This window comes from Astatotilapia calliptera, chromosome 4 (assembly GCF_900246225.1).
Source record: "Astatotilapia calliptera chromosome 4, fAstCal1.2, whole genome shotgun sequence".
Taxonomy (NCBI): domain Eukaryota; kingdom Metazoa; phylum Chordata; class Actinopteri; order Cichliformes; family Cichlidae; genus Astatotilapia; species Astatotilapia calliptera.
The window spans coordinates 27,338,922-27,357,296 of record NC_039305.1 but is presented as its reverse complement, the minus strand read 5'-3'; the positions used below and the strand labels follow the sequence as shown (position 1 = coordinate 27,357,296).

Sequence of the window (18,375 nt, the reverse complement as noted above, 5' to 3'; positions counted from 1 at the left end):
TGACCAGGAGGATTCTAATGTGCCCCAAGCTAAACGTTTTACTGAAACCATTTTCTAATGTTCAATATTCTTCTGACTCACAGGGTCCAGATCCTGTGAAAAGATTTCATAACTAGGTGTCATCTGCATGGTTTTCATGATGTTGCTTATTCCTTATGCACACCCACTCAAAAACACACACATACACACACCCTGGGTTGCATTATGTAACAGGCACAAACAGCCTGCATATTAATCATGTGTCAAATAGATGTCATTAAGAAAAAAGAAAGAAATGGCACAAACATGAGTCATGGTGACATATTTTTTACTGATTCACCAGTTAGCCAAAGTGACAGAAGAGAAGAAAAAGTGCATTTTCTTAAAAAAATAAAATAAAAATACAAAAAAAAATATCACAGGACAAGAAGACAAAGGTGAATTTTCCTGAGAAACTGTCACATCAATCTCACAAGCTTTCCCATTGGACTCTGTCAAATAAATACTGCTCTCCCGAGCAACGCAGCTAACAGTCGCCTTGAGTGACTAAAACAGAAAAGCCTACATTTGAATTTGTACATGCAGTGTAGACAGACACAACCTACAGACCAGGTATGTTACCTGGATCGATCAGTTCTGTGATTCTGCCCATAAAAAGCAAATCGCTCCTCTCTGCAAACGTGCCAAAACCACTCTCTTCCAATTTGAATTTAGTTTTGGCACATAAGCAGGAAGCCAAATGAAGCAAGTAGAAGGGTTGTGAATTAACTTTGTCAGGATGGATAAAAATTTGAATTTTACTGCACTGACAGAGAGCAAACAATAGTTGCTGTGTTTGAGGAGGCCATTTCCAACTAATCAGATGGCTCAGGACTTTAAACTCTAACTTGTAAATGACAAAGAAAACTGAAAATGGTCGTTTGTTTTCCAGGTCACAGACAGAGATACAGGTCTCCTTAACAGTTATGACTCATAGGTCAGTCTAGTGAGTCCATGGTGTTGTGGCTAGCACATTCATCTTATGTGCAAAAGATCACTAAATCAACTCCAGGAGGAGACACAAACCCAGCCTCAGGTGGTCCAAAGCTACTGTAGTCCTGGTACTGCTCCCAAGGCAAGATATATGCTAGAGTTGCACCAAGTTCACATAATATCTGTGCTACATTAAAACCTGCAGATTCATCAACTTGGAAAATACCAAAGGAACTGAAAGTACTTTCTTAGTCATTTTGACACGAAAGTCGATTTTACCAGGAGCACAGATGTAAGTGGTCAGAATGAGACTTCCAGGGATCGATTCAAACGTAGCAATGGTGCTTCGGAAAAGGACTGCAAATTTGAGTTTAGCTATATTAAAATCAGCTGAGGATCTTGCTTTTTAACGGGCAAAGCCGAGAAACCAATGAAGTATTTTTGTCCAGAGCAACCCAAATTTTCCTTTTTCATAAAGCTTATAAACTAGGGCTCGTCACAATGAACCATCCCTTAGTTAAGCTGTGATAAACCTAAGCTCCAGGAGGCTTCCCGTGATGCACTACTTTGACCTTTTAGCTCTATGCCATTAGTGTCTTTTGTCCTGTTTCCCACTCACCCACAACCAGTTAAAGCTGGCTGCCCCTCCCTGAGCCTGGTTCTGCTGGAGGTTTCGTCCTGTTAAAACAGAGTTTTTCCTTCCCACTTTTGCAAAGTGCTTGCTTATATGGGGTCGTCGGATTGCTGGACTTTATATTGACTTTACTATTTAAAGCACCTTAAGGTGACAGCTTTTGGGATTTAGCATTGTATAAATGAAACTGAACTGAATTGTTTAAGGAAACAGAGATCTTCATGGTTACACATGAAAAAATACATTTTTTTTGTATGTTTTCAATATGCCCTTTATGTAACTGCAGGACACTTTCCAGAGCCTACAAAAACATTTACTATTACACGACTGTCTGCTCACACCAGAGGGAACAAATATGGTTGCTGAAAATAATTAGCCAAATCTCAGATCTAGAAGCATTCTGAATTGGTTCCCACAGAGTGGGGAAATACTACACGGTGTGTGGGCTGGTCATGAATGTGACCGGTTCTTTTACTTAATCTGTAACCCCAAATAAAAATGAACATGTAACAAAGCACAACCAGCTCAGAAAGCAACAGTTACTAGCAAGCTAGTTAACGAGCCTTGCTAATGTTTACAGCTATGTTTAATCACTTCTTCTTTTTTAATATCGGAAATTGTCCTGAAAAACAAAACAAAAACAGAAAACATATCAAATTAATTCTGACTGATTTTGCCAAGTCTGGTATGTGAACAGTTGCTTGAAATATTTAGGAATCACTCTTTACCAAATGAGGAAATTAGCCTCTGACACAGCATGCGTCCTGCACAGCTGTTAGTCCAAATCACTCCTGCCTTCATCCTCAGCCTGTAAGAACACGGCTGATGTTCATTGCCCTGGACGTGCAAGGCAATACAGACGCGGCAAAGTCTCTCTCTTCACTGGAAGACTTCCTTTGGTCTCGGAGGTGTCCAGCCAGTAATGTTTATGAACCTCAGGTTGCCTGCTTGTCTGGGTGACTCTTTAACTTGTGGAATTTGACACTGTCCAGCTTCTCGAACCTCTTGTCACAGAACTCACAGGTGAAGTTGTAGTGGGCCTCTGGAGTGTGTTTCTTCATGTGCCAGTTCAGGGATGCGCGCTGGCGACACTGGTAGCCACAGATTTCACATCTGACAGATGATGACGATGACGTGGGTGACAAGATGTATGTGAGAATGTTAATATTTGGGGCCATGTAATAAATTTAGCTCCCAGAGAGACTAGTGACTCAACAATTGCTCCACATTTTAATTCCAATATAAAGCAACAGTGATCTGAACTTCTCAGTGTTTAATTACTAAAAAGAGTAACAATAGGATCTGTTTGAAGCATTAGTAACTTACTGGAGTGGTGTTTCTCCTGTGTGCGTCCGCCTGTGAACCTCCAGGTGATTTTTGCGTTTAAATGACTTTCCACAAGTCTCACAGATAAAATCTCTAACGCCTGTAGGAAGATTCATGTTTACATTTGGAAGTATATGCGGATAACACGCAGGCAATACACAGGGGTGTCTTTTGCGAACTCACCAGAATGGATGATCATGTGGCGATGCAGATGGTTCGACAGGTAGAATTTCTTTCCACAGCCAGGGTGGGGGCAAACCTTTGTCCTTCCTTTCCTGTGAACTAGGTTCACGTGATTCTACAGAGAGCAGACATTTAGAGCTCGCGTGTAGAAACAGAAAAAGCTCAAATGCAGAGCACGACTAATTAACTTTACCTGAAAGCTGCTAATTGCTACATAGACTTGACTGCAACCCTCGTACGGACAGTGGAACATCTTGAGCATCCCATCAGCCTCGATCACCGGGCCTCGTCTGCTTCTCTTTGACCTGACATTGCAAAAAGGGGCACAGTGGACTGAGCGGCACACTAAGGAGACCAACTTAAAACAGTGACCTGATGACAATGGAATTCTCTATTTGCTTTTAAGATGATGTTGAGTACGTGAGTCTCAAACCTGCTCAGACTCCTCTGCAGCTGTCTGTCACTGCCCAGCTCCAAAGTGTCAACACTGGGCTGCAGCAGTTGTTTGTCAGTCATACCTGCAGGGAAACGACAAGTAAATTCTTTTAGAGAAAACATAAAGACTCCCATTAGTCAAATCTGAGTGCTGGGAAGAAAATTCAAATCATTTAAGTCAATATCCAAAGTGTAAAGAAAACAAAATGCAAATCAGTGCACATTACACTCAGCTACTCTTTCTTGGTATTAGGTGTTGGCTGGATTTAGTCAGAAACTATCAGACTGGTGCTGCATGTTGCAGGAGAGCAAAAGGGATTCACACAGGTAATCTAGAACTTCCTGTTTTACAAAGTTCATGCCCACTGCGAGCAGTGGCGCTAAAATGCATGTGATTTAGACATATATACACTGGCATGAATTTATATAAATTTATATAAACATAATCAAATATATGCTTATATAACTTGAATTGACACATCTCAGTAGCACGAACATATCATAACATTCAAGTTCTGTGTTTTATTCACATGGAAATCAATGGACGGGATGTTTACATGAAACAGGTATGATTCAAATCTATATAAATATACTTCTCTGGAGTTTGCTGACACTAAATAAACCCAAAACAAAAAGAGGCACTTTATTGCATGTCCAGTGATGTCAGTTATGGACATGTGACAGTCTCTCACAGAGTCAGCCAGCAGACTTAGTGAAGCCGATTACTGTAAGCATCTTTTAAAAGTGGAAATCATTCCCAGAATGGATGTGATTCCTAATAGAACCTAAACTTTCACAAAATGCTTACAGTTTTCAAGATGCGCACAGTTGAATATTTTAATATTTAATTGCTGTGTTTTTATTAGGAACTTACAACAACTTACAACTTCAAAACTTCTTCAGAGCTTTTATGCTCATTTTTTAGCAACAAATGTTACATTTCAAACATAAAACATCAGATAATTTTAATTATGCTTTATTTATTACAATAAGACTGAACACTTTGAGTATCAAATGATCATCAAAAGACTGACAGATATAGGAACATTTCATCTCAAAGTCCAGAAATTTCGAGTTCCAAAGTAGCGCACCTGTCATGGAGTCCTCATCCTCTGCTGTTCTGATTTTCGAGTCAGCCGTGCACACCTGGTTGTAGGTGACGCCCCCAATGACGGTGCAGGTGACTTCCTCCACATTTCCGCCTCCCATGTTGAGTTGGATTCCCTCGGATGCCAGGGCTTCGTAGCTGGGGCCAGTGATGATAATTAACTAGGAACGATGGGAAATGTAGTTTATGAAAAAGAGTAACACACTCCTCCTGCAGTCTTATTTCTGTGAGATACTCGTTTACCTACCTGTGAGCCCTCCAAAGCCGTCCTCTGGTCAGGAATCTCACAGCCGGTCACCACCGTTTGCAGAGTCTGAGGCTCAAACAGTTCGCTCTGCTCTTGGACCTGCATGGTCGGTGGGACTGACAGTTCTGTCTGAGCACTCAGGCGCACTGAGCCACTCAAGCTCTGCGACAGCACCAAGTCCTCATCAGACTTGTCAAGTTCATCAGCTAAGGATGCCGTCATAACGCACTCGTAATCGTGCCTAACAGTCCTGACTTCCTCTTCTGTGAGGCGTTCTTCTTCCCCTCCATCCTTACCTTGCCTCAGATCTTCAGTCTCCTCCTCTTCCTCTGTGGGGACGGAGTGAAAAGCCGCTGTGAGGGAGCCTTGCTGTCGCACCATCTCCACTTCCCAGATAGGCTGCCCTGTCAGCGGAGCATCCTTGGAAGAGGCCAGTACGCTGGCTTCAGGGGTTGGAACTACAACCTCTTCTACCTGGCTTACAGCTTCCTGATGTTCCTCAGAAACATCCACATTTTCTCCCACGTCTACAAAAAGAAAATGATTAATAAAAGGGCAAGTTGGTCATTAAGAAATGTAGGATTTACTGAAGTCTACACAACAAAACAAACACTTACAGTACGATTCTACACACCTTTCAACTGTCTGTGAGCCTCCTTCCTTCTCTTCCGGCTTACTATGTTTTTTGCTACAGACACGTCTGTTTTGACTGCACACTCTCCATCGCTGTCCCTGTTCACTCCCTCCTCATGCTCAGAGTCACTTGCCTCCCCCAGAGGTGAGAAAAGGTATTGCACAAACGAGTGGTTGCCTTCACATTGCCAGACTGCAGTGGTGGAGAAGTTGGACTGGGTCTCTAGAGCTCTAAGCTGGGGCTCGTGTGGGCAAGAGTGCGAGTGCTGCTGGTACCAACACACCAGGCTCTGGAGGCTGGACACACATTGCTTCCTGCCTGAGCGTATATGCCAGGGTGCGGGGTGGGGGGCATATGAGATGGATGATGAATGGCAGATTAATTTTTGTTGGATAAACAGTTTATAGAATGAGATTAACCACATATCAACTAAGACTCAACACGTGCAGTAATAGCGTACATGAAAGTTGATTCCTTAGCAAAGAAGAATAAATGTTGAGTCAGTGTAAACATCCATAAAGCAAAAAGATTTAAATTTGGTCACAGTTGGCTTCAAGGTGACCTTTCTTTTTGCAGAAATGCTGCCTATTTTAGATCACTCCATGGAAGTCCTGGTCTAACATAACTCTTGCACTAGATCTCCTCCACTGAAGCAATGCTTCAAGTACAAGTTCACTTTGGTGAAGCAGGGATGCAAATGAGGCAAGTACTGCAGGTAGTGAAGAACAATATTGCCCTAAGCAGCATGATGGCACAACAAGTGCCAAAGTGCCACAGATCAGGAAATATCCTGATTTCTGATTATTGAAGGATTTCTCCATGCAGCACCACAGAAATGAGCATGCTTCTGGTTGCACTCAGGCTTTGACATGGAAGACATCTTCCAATGTTTGAAAGTGTCTTCTGAGTTGCAGACTTGGCTCTAATGACTGGTGAACGTCTGATCAGTCTGACACAGATATGACTGTTTGCTCTATGCCACAGGTTTGAAGTAGATGGATAATTTGAAGATGGAGGGTGCAAGCGTGCAGAACAAGACACCTATGGTGTGATCTAAGAATAGTAGCAGCACTAAAAGAGGTGCACAAAGAGATCAATCCCCTTCTCTATGAGAAGTTCCAGTCTGGTTTTAGAGCTCGGCATAGCACAGAAACCGCCCTTCTGAGAGTTTTTAATGATTTGCTTTTAACTGTTGACTCTGGTTGTGCTGCTGTCTTAGTAACCCTGGACCTGACAGCAGCCTTCGACACTGTTGATCACAACATACTGCTATCCCGCCTTCAACATTGTGTCGGTTTAAAGGGCACTGTCTTAAAGTTTTTCCAGTCCTATTTGAATAATAGGAGTTTTTCTGTTCACCTTGGTGAACTGTCATCTCCCAGAGCTCCTTTAACCTGTGGCGTACCTCAGGGGTCCATACTAGGCCCCCTGTTGTTTATTCTGTACTTGCTCCCTCTGGGCGATGTGCTCCGTAAACATAATGTGTCCTTCCACATCTTTGCCGATGATATTCAGATCTACCTCCCTCTGAGGTTGAACTGCAATGTTTCTTTGCAGCCGCTACTCTCCTGCTTGTCTGACATTAAGACTTGGATGACTCTTAACTTCTTACACCTTAATGAAAGCAAAACTGAAGTCATTGTGTTTGGGCTTCCTAAAGATCCCAACTTCTCTCTTGACTTTTTGGGACCCCTAACCTCCGATTGCACTTCTTCCATTAAGAGTCTTGGTGTTATTTTTGACAATGCTTTTAAACTTGATAAACAAATCAGCTCTGTAGTTAAGGGATCTTTTTATCATTTGCGGATTTTAGCCAAAGTCAAGTCTTACCTTTGCAGGAACGATCTAGAAAGAGTGGTCCATGCTTTTATTACTTCACGGCTAGACTACTGCAATTCCCTCTATGCTGGCCTAGATCGTTCCTGTCTACATCGCCTTCAACTGGTGCAGAACGCTGCCGCTCGCCTGTTGACCGGTTCAAAAGAGAGACCACATCACTCCGGTTCTCTGCTCTCTCCACTGGCTCCCAGTTGCCTTTAGGATTGATTTTAAAATCTTATTGCTGGCTTTTAAGGTTTTAAATGGCACTGCACCTTCTTACCTGTCAGAACTCCTTAGTACTTATCGCCCCAGGAGATCTTTGAGGTCAGCCGACCTGATGCTTTTAGATGTTCCCAGGTATAAATTAAAGACAAAGGGAGAGAGGGCGTTTGCTGTGGCTGCACCCAGACTGTGGAACAGTTTACCTCCTCACGTCAGACTCTCCAAAAGCCTAGAAACTTTTAAAACTGCTCTTAAAACTCACCTCTTTTCATTGGCTTTTAGAAAGGTTTAATTTATTTGTTTTATATATTTTTATTTTATTTTTATCAGCGAGGTGTTATTACGAAATTGTGTTCTATTGTATTTTTATCTGTATTTACTGTACAGCACTTTGGTCAGCCTTGGTTGTTTTTAAATGTGCTCTATAAATAAACTTGACTTGACTTGAAAAGGAGACCAGCCGAAATTTAAAGAAGTTCTAGTTGTTTGACTGCTTTGATTACATTTCACATACAATTATGTAATTAATACTATTTTTATTTTTTCATTTTTCATAACATGTTGATAATGTTGAAAACTTGATTTTTAGTTATAAAACATTAGAAAATGCAGTAACATTTGCATTCACACTTAAACAATATGAGAAACATTTCATGCATATCCGCTTTAGGATAGGGATTTGTGTTGGGATGTGGCACTGTACTCAAGTTTTATGTTGAATAAGTAAATAAATACTCACACACTGCTTAAAAAATAATGACAAATGTGTAATACAATACTCATTTTAAGTTATAACCTCAAAACTGTTCTTCTGGATCTTTGTGAAATTTTGGATCTTTATTGTCTGTGTATTTAACTTGATGCAAGCACTTTTGTCTAGAAAACATTTAGGCAAGCTCCAGTTTGATACACCAAATAACTGAGCCGCTTTAAACAGACTTCATTCCCAACCTCAAACCCTACGTGCTTAATTTGGAAATATTTCCATGTAATAATGGCTCCACACACCTCTTTTCTGTTTTGCCGAGACTTCTGGGGCAATCTTCTTCCTGCAACACAGAAACACATCATTTGGAAAAAACAGATTAGTCACAACAAACAAACAGTACTTATCTAAAGTTGAACTATTGTGCTTTTGCTTGCTTTGTATCATACTGTTACAATGGTGGGTACTCGTATTAAATATGATGTTACAAATTGCAACATTTATTTCAAACCTTCCGTTTGCTATATGCAGCAAATCAGGAAAGAGTTGGCTTAAGGGGAGGGGGAGTGAGAATGAACAGTGAACTAGGACATAAACAAAGATTATTTTTGAACAGTGAATTATGAAAATATACCCTCGTGGAGTCCAGTTATAACAGTAAGTGCCCTTTAAGATTAAAACTAGCACAAATGTGAAGAGCAATGTCTGACAGAAGAAAACAGCTAGTCAATATACCACTCTGATTAGATAACGTGTCTGCAGCACATTCCTACCCGCAGTATTTCTGCTGGTATTTTTCTCCATAGGTGGAGTTGAGTAGGATGAGATATTCTGCCAGCCCGGCGTCGCTCAGACCGGTCCGCCTGCGGAGATCACTCCACAGCTTGTGCGACTCTCCGAGGTACACCCTCCTGACATCGTACTTCTTTCTGGATTCCAGCCGCCTCTGCGCTCGGTCGGAGTCTGTGAGCCTGGGTCGCCCCCTACAGCGCCTCAAAACACCCTTTCCTTGCTCCCCGGCTTGGTTTGTGTCCAGGGGAGCCTCCACTTCTGCCAGCTGATGCGCCATCTTGGCCATAACAGCTGATCCTTTGATTATCCGACATGCCGGAAGTTGTGTAAGGACTCGCAGGAAACACTGATATCAATGCATTTTGAGCTCGTCTTCCTCGCGCTATAGATTCATAAACTTTGCGTTGGCAATATCTAGTTTTTCCTTTTAAGCTAGGCGAAGACATCGGTGAAATGCTAATAGAAATATGAACCGTGTGGACCGAGCGGAACGTTACAATGGACACAATGCGTTGCATCCGGACTACAGTAGCACGAACACCATCGTGCACCATGTAAACAAACGCGGGAAGCTTGAGCCAGAGCATCATTTTTGGTTAGTAAAGCGTTGATTTTGGGATTGTGACACATGGCTGATATTTTGTCGCTCGTTTTTCGGACGTTTATGTCACAATCCGATTTAAAGAAGGACGTCAAAGTTATTACTCCGTCACCAACGACCTGCAGCACCCTGGTGGTCGGAGACCACAGCCTCAGCCGCTCCGTGCTGCTTTTGGCTTCCGTCACAGCTGCCGCGGAGATGGGCATAAAAGTGATGTTCTTTACCCAGACTCAGATCCAGAGCCTTCCACCGTCTCTGCAGAGATGTGTTCCCAACCTGAGCCCAGAAAGTCTAAAGGTAGGGGTCGTTTTATGTTTAAACTGTGCCCAAATTCGCAAAAGCTTGTTTTTTTTCACTACTCGTGATAAACAACATTTTAGTAGCCCAGGTGCCTTGTGTGTTAGTGTTTTGAGGGTTGTTGTCATGGAAGTTTTTTCATCTTCCAACATAGGTGCTTGCATTTTATTTAATTATTTAGTCATTTAGTTGCAGATCATCCAATCCGTGAATGCTATTTACGTTTTATGATATGAATATATAAACGTTACAGACATTTGTAAGTGTTTAAAATGACATTTGAGCAGACGTGATACCCCTCTTTTTTTAACTCCCGTTTTTATTGTTATCTGTTAACCTTTTTTGGGTCAGGGAAACAAATAAATATTATAAGAAATAACTGAGGTCTAGTTTAGGTTGAAAGTGGTTTAGGGTTGCAACACAGCAGAAAGACACCAGCCACTGCCATGGTTACAATTACTGTACGGCTCAATCAAAGCACATAATAATTTAATACACTTTTACAACCATGGATATGGTGCATAATTTTAACTGGTCACTGACTTGTTAATATCTGTTATATCAATATCTTTGATTGCAGTTAGAAAATTAGAAACTCACATGTAATCACAAGTAATTGAACAATTGAGCATTTATTACCACGTGTCACGTGGAGCTGGATAAAGCAAAAAACACTAGTATTATAATTGTGTTTTAAGCCTTTGTAGATGAAATGGAGCAGGTTATGATTATAATACAAAACAGGCAACAATGCCATAATAATTTGCTGATCAATTATTAAAATGTCAAAACAATTATTGCCTGAAAAGTTACCCAGCAATTAAAACAAAAATGTAATTGTAGCCCCAGATTTAAAAAGTATTTTAGGTGTGATAAAATTAGGTGGTTAAATCAATAATCTACCATGATTTATTTAGCTTTTCATTTTTTGTGTGTTTATGTATTTATCATTATTATTATTGTTGTTGTTATTAATAATCTATTTATTTATATATTTTTTGTCAAAGAAAATCAAGTTTTCCTATCCCAGGACAGTGGAGGAACTCCTCCAGCAGGTGGCTAGCCTTCATGAGCCTACCAACACGTCCCCTACACCTCCTTCACTCATCATAGTCGACAGACTCGAGAGCTTCCTGTCTGGTCCTGGGGGCAGCAGCCAAAGTGGATTTCACCCTGGGGAGAGGTCTTGCGCTGCGCACATTGCTGCGCTGCTGTGTGACACTGCTGCCTTTCTCACGCAAGTCCTGGAACAGCGGGGTTCAAGTTCAGCCCCCTGCCGCATTATTGCCTCTTTCTTGTCGGAGGTGAACGCTGGTGGGGATCCATCTGGAACAGATCCTATCCTTGATGTACTTGACCGCTATTTCCAGGTACGCTGTACTCTGGACCAGGACAGCGGCTATGAAGCTACAGCAGCTGCTGTACAGGAAGTGTGGCACATTTACCTTTCTGGGAGAGGAATCACAGACCCTTCTTTTACTGAAGACTATAACGACAGGCCAGGTGTAGCCCAAGAGTGGAAGCTCTTCATTTTTCCTGATGGTTTAATGGAGTTTAAGTTGGTCTGAGAGAAATTTTGTGTAGAGACGGTAGTCACAGCTACATTACAGTGTCACAGGATTATCAAAAAATGGGGGGAAAAAGCTCTTCCTTTCAGATATCAGGTAAAAGGACCATAACAGCTGTAACAGTACAATATTTAATGAGTTTGAATTTTAAATGACATGAAGGTTAATCAAAAACATTAACAGTCTTTACAAAGACGTTTAAGGAATGTGAATGTCTTAAACTAAACAGTGGTTTTCCAACATTTTTGGCTGAGAGTGCCTTAATAACAAGTCAAAATGACACAGAGCAAAAAGTCTCTAAAACACATTGTAAATTCCAATAAACACGCAGTGTAATGCTTTTCTGTTTGTCTTTCTTTTATCATAATTTGTGAAACTCGAGACTTCAGTAGCTGATATCACATTCAAATAAATTACAAAATGAAAAAGTTTCTCTTATTATGTATATTTAAGCATAAAGAAATACACATTGGGGAGTTCCCCCTAGTAAAGAGCTAGATCCTGTTTGTAGGGGAAAAGACAACTTTATTATAGAAAAGCTTTCACAAACTAACTGAAAGCTAGCGAGTTGTCAGTTTTTGCGCTATAAAATTTGTTTTCCTGCCATTTCACACTTTGCTGGACTAAAATAACTCAACAGTGTTGAGAATCGTGCTTTTAGAGTAACTACAATTTCAGTTGCTAGATGTTATTGAGCAACAAAATCAAACAAGGATGTGCAAAAGTATGGAAATCAATTTTTTGGAGTGATTGATGAAAATGGATATTGGCTTAAAATGTCCCCACGCCCTGCATTAGTAGTGGTTACTAGATTTCTTTTACTTCAAGATCCAAGGTTTTCTTGGAAATGGCAGCAATTTACAGATTTGATCATCCTCTCAAACAATTGTGATAAAAACAGAAAACAAAAACTGTATTATTATGTACAAGTACAGTGAGTTTCACACTTGGATATGATCCAAAATATCCAAAAGTTCTTAAAATTTAAAAAACCTCAAATGAACACCTACAAATAACATATTAAAATATATATATTACTTATCAAAAGCAAAGCCAAAATGCAGGAGCAGTATAGAAAGACTGAGTACACCTGTCACTTAAAGCTCGAGAACTCAGATCAATTCAATTATATTTTTATAGCGTCAAATAACAGCAAGATTGCCTCATGGCCCTTTATATTGTGGGGTAAAGACCCTACAATAATACAATGGAGGTTCCATTAACTGAAAGAGGGCATGCTTTTTCATAACTGCAGATGGCTGCCAGATTTGCCATAATTATTTTTAAAAAGACAGAGAGCGTTATAGATTTTAGCAAATGTTAGCCAAGCTAAGTTTATTTGTCGTTTTGGAATAATATACACTTGATGCTGAGTAATCTGAGTTTGAAAAAAAACAACACAACTTTCTTTTTCACAGCAGTGATGATGAAAAATTAAGTAGCAACAGCTGTGATGACGAGCTTGTTCTTGCACAATGATGATGTTTGTACAAAGTTTCTTCTGGTAATTGGATGATTGAGTACGTAGGTGCTATTTCACAGTTTAATGTCGGTAATGATACAATTTATCAAAGATTGCCGAAACTTGAAGTTTGACTTTATAACAATGTAAAAAATGTGAAAGTCGCATTACTTCTAACAAGAAGACATAACTCCTACTGCTTTGTTCACCTAAAATTCTGTTATGCTGCACGGAAAGCATTATATAGAGAATGCTGCTCTAACCAAGCAGCATGAACTGCTTTAAGCAAGTTCATTTTTGTCTGTGTAGCTTTTGTGATGTGTGAATTAGGGTGCTAAACAGTGCCACATGCTGAGAAATATAAAAGCTCTATCAGCTGAAAATTATAAAATTTAGTTAAAGCAGTACATTTATTCTATACCTTAAACATGATATGAAAACAAAAGTATGCTATCAATTAATAAGGAGAATGGTGTTAGCTGTGCCAAGTTTGTACTTCTTGCTCCTTTGCACCTCTGTGAACCTACAGGTTTTTTAACACTATTAACACTTACTTTTGTGCAGTCTTTCACAAGAATACCCCGTATTCATTAAATGCTATAAAAGGAAAACTGCTATTATATTGGCAATAGGTTATGAATAACTACTTCCTTATTTACCATCAATGAACAGTAATTAGATAGCAAATTAATTATATTTGTAGAATATGGTGCAGACTGCAGCATCAGAAAGTGCTTTATAGTGACTAATAAAAAACCAGTCTGCTACCAGTATGCATGCTAATAAGAAACCTGTTAATGGTCAATATGTATGCCTTAACATGAAGCTTTACAAAATTCTTCATGGTGGAGAAACTCAAGAAGTTCAATCCCTCAGTGTCCTGTACAGAGTTCTTTAGCTTACACTGTGGTGTCAGTCACCTCCCCAGTTACTTTTGTAACAGTTGATGGGAAGCCATGTTGCCTTGGGTGAATATCCAAATTCCCTTACAGAGTCTGTTTTAAAACAGTTTAGCTTCCTCTCAGCCATCACCATGGACAGGGTACTGCCTCACCAAGAAGGGTTTCCTGTGAGCAGGGATCATGTTCTTGTACTCGTTAGTGTAGACGGGCACTTTTCCATTTTCATCAACTCTGCTCATGGGGCTATAGTCCATTGAGACCCCAGAGTCTGCCACTGCCATGTAGGTGTACCCGGGGCCCTTGGCCATCCAGGCATGGTTTGGGTACTCAAAACTGGACTGGGAAGAAATGCAACCTGATCCAGAGCTTTGAGGCGCTGATCCCAGGTCAGAGTGAGATTCACACAATGCTGTATTTCCAGAGGGAAAAAGAGCCTCAAGGGGCAAGGCTTCCTCAAGGTTGCTATCCACGCGCTCATCGTTACTGTTGTTGTTGGCACTGAGGGTGACGTAGGTGTCTTGAGACTCCAGCAGAGAAGACTGCGAGCAGGGAACCTGGTGCTGGTGGAGTGCCCGCAAGCGGTCCAGTAACCAGTGGTGGTGCGGTGCGGCTCTTTCCCCATCTGTCTCGCCATCTAAATTGTCTTTTACCAACAGTGCTCTCTCTTCAACCCCATTCCTCAATTCCCTGTCCTCATTCCTGACTGCACTCAAAGCTCTAGAGGCCTTGGGTGGCAGAGGTGGAGAGGGCAGTGAGGGGCATAGGCTCAGTTCTGAGAGTACTTCCAGAGGAGAGGGGCATTCTTCTGAGTAGATGAAAGCTGGCGTCAACCACAAACCTCCATTGGTTTGCCCTAACCACTCCTATAGAAAAACAAAAAGAATATGATGGTGTTGATGTGAGCATGTTACATTAAGCTCAAAGTGTCATTGTGCCAGGCTAAGGCTCAGTCTGCATGGCTGTAGACTCTTAATATTTTTCTTACCTGAAAGTTCCCACCATAAATGGTAAAAAGACCCTGAAATTTGCTGTCAGGAGTTGGAATAGCTGGCCAAATCTTCTTTATAAGGAACCTAGAAAAGGAACAGACTCTTAAGATATATTTCACAACTTGTGTTTTCTGTTATTGCCACTTAAAATTCTTGAAGGACATTTTTTGAGACCAGACAGTAAGCAATCTGTTTGTGTGGGCCAGGCTGACTGACCTATGATGGGACAGGAGCATAGCAAGACACAGGACAATGAAGATGAAAGAGATGATGAGCGTCAGGGAGATGATGAGTGGATCAAATTCTAGGGGAGGAACAGAATGATCAATGTGTGTTAGATCACTGAATACGGTAAAAAAAAAAAAACCCATGGCATCATTTAGTCCCTTTCATGAGTTGCAAGTGCTTTTGGGGTACATAATACATTTTTGTTATGCATTTTGATGTGAATAACCACCTGTAGGAAGAGTTTCCATGAACACTGGGTCACTCCAAGCACTCCAGTAGCCATTGTAGCTAACTCCATCCAGTTTTACACGGACTTGAACCTTGTACTTTCTACTGAACTGCAGGCCTCTCAAGATATATTCTGAGCATGCCCGGGCCACTTCAACCTGCAAAAAAGCCCCAAAAAGTCCATGTGCGGCCATCATTAAACCTGCTGCTCAGAGTTTAATGTTCAAATGGGTGAGGCTGCTTTACCTGCCCAATGTGGCTGTCAGCCAGAGAATAGAAGACCTCATACATCATGCTGTCATCCATGTACTTCAGAGGAGGTGGCACCCAGCTGACATTCAGCTGGCCTTGCTGACCTGTGCTGCTCACTGTTACATTAGCAGGAGGATCCAGAAGAACTGCACACAGACATAGAGTTGCATAGCAGTTAAGGGAAGACTGTTCCCTGCAAAGTCTCACTTTGAAACACTTCCCCTCAATCTATAGGTACCTTGATGCAATGCTGCATGCATACTTAGTAGAAATGGGCAGATGATGGCAGTTATTTCAACCTACAGTACACAATTTTGTTTTTAGGCACTCAGCAGGTGCATAGCCCCTTTAACCATCACTTTGAACCATGTTAGTGCAGAATGTAAGGCACAAATACTTAAAAACGTATTTAAAAAGCATTAATCTAGTGCTAAGCTTTGCAGAAGTTGTTGGCAGGAGCACCGTTTGCAGAAAAAAAAACATCACTTACAGACGAGTTCGATGAGGAGGCTGCGATTGTGTATCAGTATTCCCTCCCGATGAACTTGGATGTCCATTTGGACAAACATCTGAATTCGGTTCAGATGGCATACAATCAGCATTTTCCCACCTGCTGCAGGGACGGCACTGAGGGGGCACCTGCTGCTGTTTTCATTTCTGCTCAGGATAGAGGAAAATGGGAACATTGTGATAATAATATTGTATTTTAGTTTTTGTTTTGTAAACAAATCAAGCATTTGGATTATTTTTTAATAATAGGCTCTGGAACTGAAGCGGTAAAAAAAAAAACCCTAAAAAAGTATAAGGGGTATCTCCTGAAACCACCCTGAAATACTTTCATTGTAGGTTGTGTAATATGAAAAGAGATAAAAGGAAAAATCACCACATAGACTCATTTTATCTAATAATAAGTGTGACTTACTGGTAGGTGTATGTAAAGGAGTACTGATGCACAGAGCCAGCTCTCTCCTCATCTTCCTCCCAGAAGCACGTGAAGTCCTTCCTCCCTTCAGCAAAGCATTTGGGGGTTTCTGGTTCTTCTTTCAGGAGAATGGACACTGAGGGTGGCAAATTGGAAATGTGAGAGCACTATGTGAAATGGCATGATAGGAGCACACTAACGCCTTCCTGAAAAGTTCCAGAAAAAAAACAAAACCAAAAGATGCCTTACCTTTCTCCTCGAAATCTCGAGCGTCTTGGAGGGTGGAACCCGCTCGCGCGATGCAGGCTATCGCGCAAAGTGCCAACAGTCTACTCAGAATCTCATATGTCATCATGTCTTCTCGGGGAACAGAACGACCTCGGCCCTCTATTGTCCACCTGCATCACCGGAAAACAACCTGCCACAAACACATCTGCCGCAGCTCTCTCCTCGCTTGTTTTGTGTTTCGATACCATGCATAGCGCTGCGCGGTTATTACGCGCCTGCTCGTGAGCGATAAGGTGCTTATACGCCGAGCTGTTTACTTTCTCCTTGAGTGAGAACAGAAGAGGTGGGGCAAATAAAGTCTTTCAGAACTTTTTGGCATGGTGGGCGGGAATCACGCGCTCATTGATGTTTACAACATGTTTGCGACGTCTGAGATCTGTATTGCGTAAAGGCGCGCAGATAGAGAGTTCGATCGATAGATAGATGGTTATTTAGATGGATAGATAGATAACAGCCCTTTTTGAGGAAATGGTGCGCAAACACTGACTGGCCCGAGGAGGTGGTCTGTAGTCCCCTGCTGTCTCCTGGGACAGTTTCATTCCTGCATGTGCTCATGTAACAGAAACCGCTGAGTACCCACTCACACTCTGTACGAAACAGGCCTAAACGGTTCCTTATCTACTCACTGCACCCCCGTGTTTTCTTGGTTTGGCTAGTATTATCAGAGGTGCAGACAGCCCTGTTTCTTCACCCAAGATAAGTAGTCTCAGCCCATCCCCGTCAGTTTAAATGCAATTCAGCACGTGTTTACATCACTTACAAAGGGCAGTATGATGACTGTGAGATGGGCACCGACGTAAAGAGCTACGTTTTGTTTAAATAATGACACATTTGCATACATTTGCTCACTTCAGTTTCACATCCCTTCCAGTCAGCTAAGTGAGAATTCTATTTAGAAGCAGAGGCCTCCCTTGCATAGGGAAGGGAAGTTGTGTCTTATGGCAGGAAGAAGACATCTGTATTGTTGCGGAGGACAAGGGCAGAATGTGGTTTCTCTGTTTCTTCAGATAAAACAGATGTTTGGGGTTAGGATGTGTGATTCCTGGTCATAAATTAAACCTTAGATGTAGCCATGACCGCAAAGACACGTGTGCAGGTTTCAGAACTCATTTATGAGCTGAAGAGACTATTGTGCTCCCCCCCGTCTTTTTTGTAGTGAATATATTCTTTATTTTCATAAACAGATTTCTACATTTGTCCTTGTTTACAAGATGCACTTTTTTCTTTCCAAACAATGGGTTCACCCTGCACATTCAGAATATATAGTAAACAGCACAAAGGGTCTAATCTCCCATCTTTTAGAAAGCTATCAATCAGGAATGTAAGACATTAAAATATATATGCCATAAGCATAAGAAAGAAAGAACATCTCTAGGACTAAAAGCTGAGGTTCAAACCTGTTTGCACAAGAGCGTCTGAGCACAATGGCAGATACCTGCTGAACTAAAATGTGATATCAGTGGACAGAGCAGAACAGCATGTTTCAAGCAGCAGTCCCCATCAGAAGCTCAGTAAGAGAAACATGGTTTTTGCATGCTATTTTAATACACTGCAAAACTGCATGATATAATACAAATAG

The 18,375-nt window shown here is 41.3% G+C and overlaps 3 protein-coding genes across 4 annotated transcripts; 1 reads left to right on the top strand and 2 right to left on the bottom strand.

The window, feature by feature from the left end:
- Positions 1–290: 290 nt before the first annotated feature.
- znf653 (zinc finger protein 653) lies at positions 291–9,357 on the bottom strand. Of its 2 annotated transcripts, XR_003272277.1 has the most exons (11): positions 9,041–9,357; positions 8,570–8,610; positions 5,519–5,836; positions 4,885–5,411; positions 4,621–4,798; positions 3,528–3,612; positions 3,288–3,399; positions 3,095–3,209; positions 2,912–3,011; positions 2,314–2,698; positions 291–2,207 (listed from the first exon to the last, which is right to left on the bottom strand). XR_003272277.1 is itself a non-coding variant. In XM_026165886.1 (10 exons), the coding sequence occupies exons 1-10, from the start codon at positions 9,343–9,345 to the stop codon at positions 2,521–2,523; spliced, it is 1,959 nt and encodes a 652-aa protein (XP_026021671.1). In that variant the 5' UTR covers positions 9,346–9,357; the 3' UTR covers positions 291–2,520. The 2 variants fall into 2 exon arrangements, 1 of the variants encoding a protein (XP_026021671.1); XM_026165886.1 differs by having other exon boundaries at positions 291–2,698.
- Positions 9,358–9,671: 314 nt separating this feature from the next.
- swsap1 (SWIM-type zinc finger 7 associated protein 1) lies at positions 9,672–11,865 on the top strand. The gene is made up of 2 exons (XM_026165888.1): positions 9,672–9,957; positions 10,965–11,865. Exons 1-2 carry the CDS (start codon positions 9,688–9,690, stop codon positions 11,523–11,525), a joined length of 831 nt encoding a protein of 276 aa, XP_026021673.1. The 5' UTR covers positions 9,672–9,687; the 3' UTR covers positions 11,526–11,865.
- On the bottom strand, positions 11,643–17,879 carry epor (erythropoietin receptor). The gene is made up of 8 exons (XM_026165887.1): positions 16,758–17,879; positions 16,509–16,644; positions 16,077–16,243; positions 15,581–15,732; positions 15,336–15,492; positions 15,095–15,182; positions 14,875–14,962; positions 11,643–14,752 (listed from the first exon to the last, which is right to left on the bottom strand). Exons 1-8 carry the CDS (start codon positions 16,861–16,863, stop codon positions 14,009–14,011), a joined length of 1,638 nt encoding a protein of 545 aa, XP_026021672.1. The 5' UTR covers positions 16,864–17,879; the 3' UTR covers positions 11,643–14,008.
- Positions 17,880–18,375: the final 496 nt, after the last annotated feature.

Excerpts from the sequence above, each read along its gene's own strand:
- znf653 (XM_026165886.1), bottom strand. The coding sequence starts at position 9,345 with ATGGCCAAGATGGCGCATCAGCTGGCAGAAGTGGAGGCTCCCCTGGAC. Across the intron at positions 5,837-8,569 it reads CTCGGCAAAACAGAAAAGAG|GCAGGAAGCAATGTGTGTCC; the intron begins GTGTGTGGAGCC and ends ATATACGCTCAG. Across the intron at positions 3,400-3,527 it reads CTGCAGAGGAGTCTGAGCAG|GTCAAAGAGAAGCAGACGAG; the intron begins GTTTGAGACTCA and ends TTGCAATGTCAG.
- swsap1 (XM_026165888.1), top strand. The coding sequence starts at position 9,688 with ATGGCTGATATTTTGTCGCTCGTTTTTCGGACGTTTATGTCACAATCC. Across the intron at positions 9,958-10,964 it reads TGAGCCCAGAAAGTCTAAAG|AAAATCAAGTTTTCCTATCC; the intron begins GTAGGGGTCGTT and ends TTTTTGTCAAAG.
- epor (XM_026165887.1), bottom strand. The coding sequence starts at position 16,863 with ATGATGACATATGAGATTCTGAGTAGACTGTTGGCACTTTGCGCGATA. Across the intron at positions 15,733-16,076 it reads CCTCCTCATCGAACTCGTCT|TTCTTCTGGATCCTCCTGCT; the intron begins GTAAGTGATGTT and ends GTCTGTGTGCAG. Across the intron at positions 14,963-15,094 it reads ATGCTCCTGTCCCATCATAG|GTTCCTTATAAAGAAGATTT; the intron begins GTCAGTCAGCCT and ends TTCCTTTTCTAG.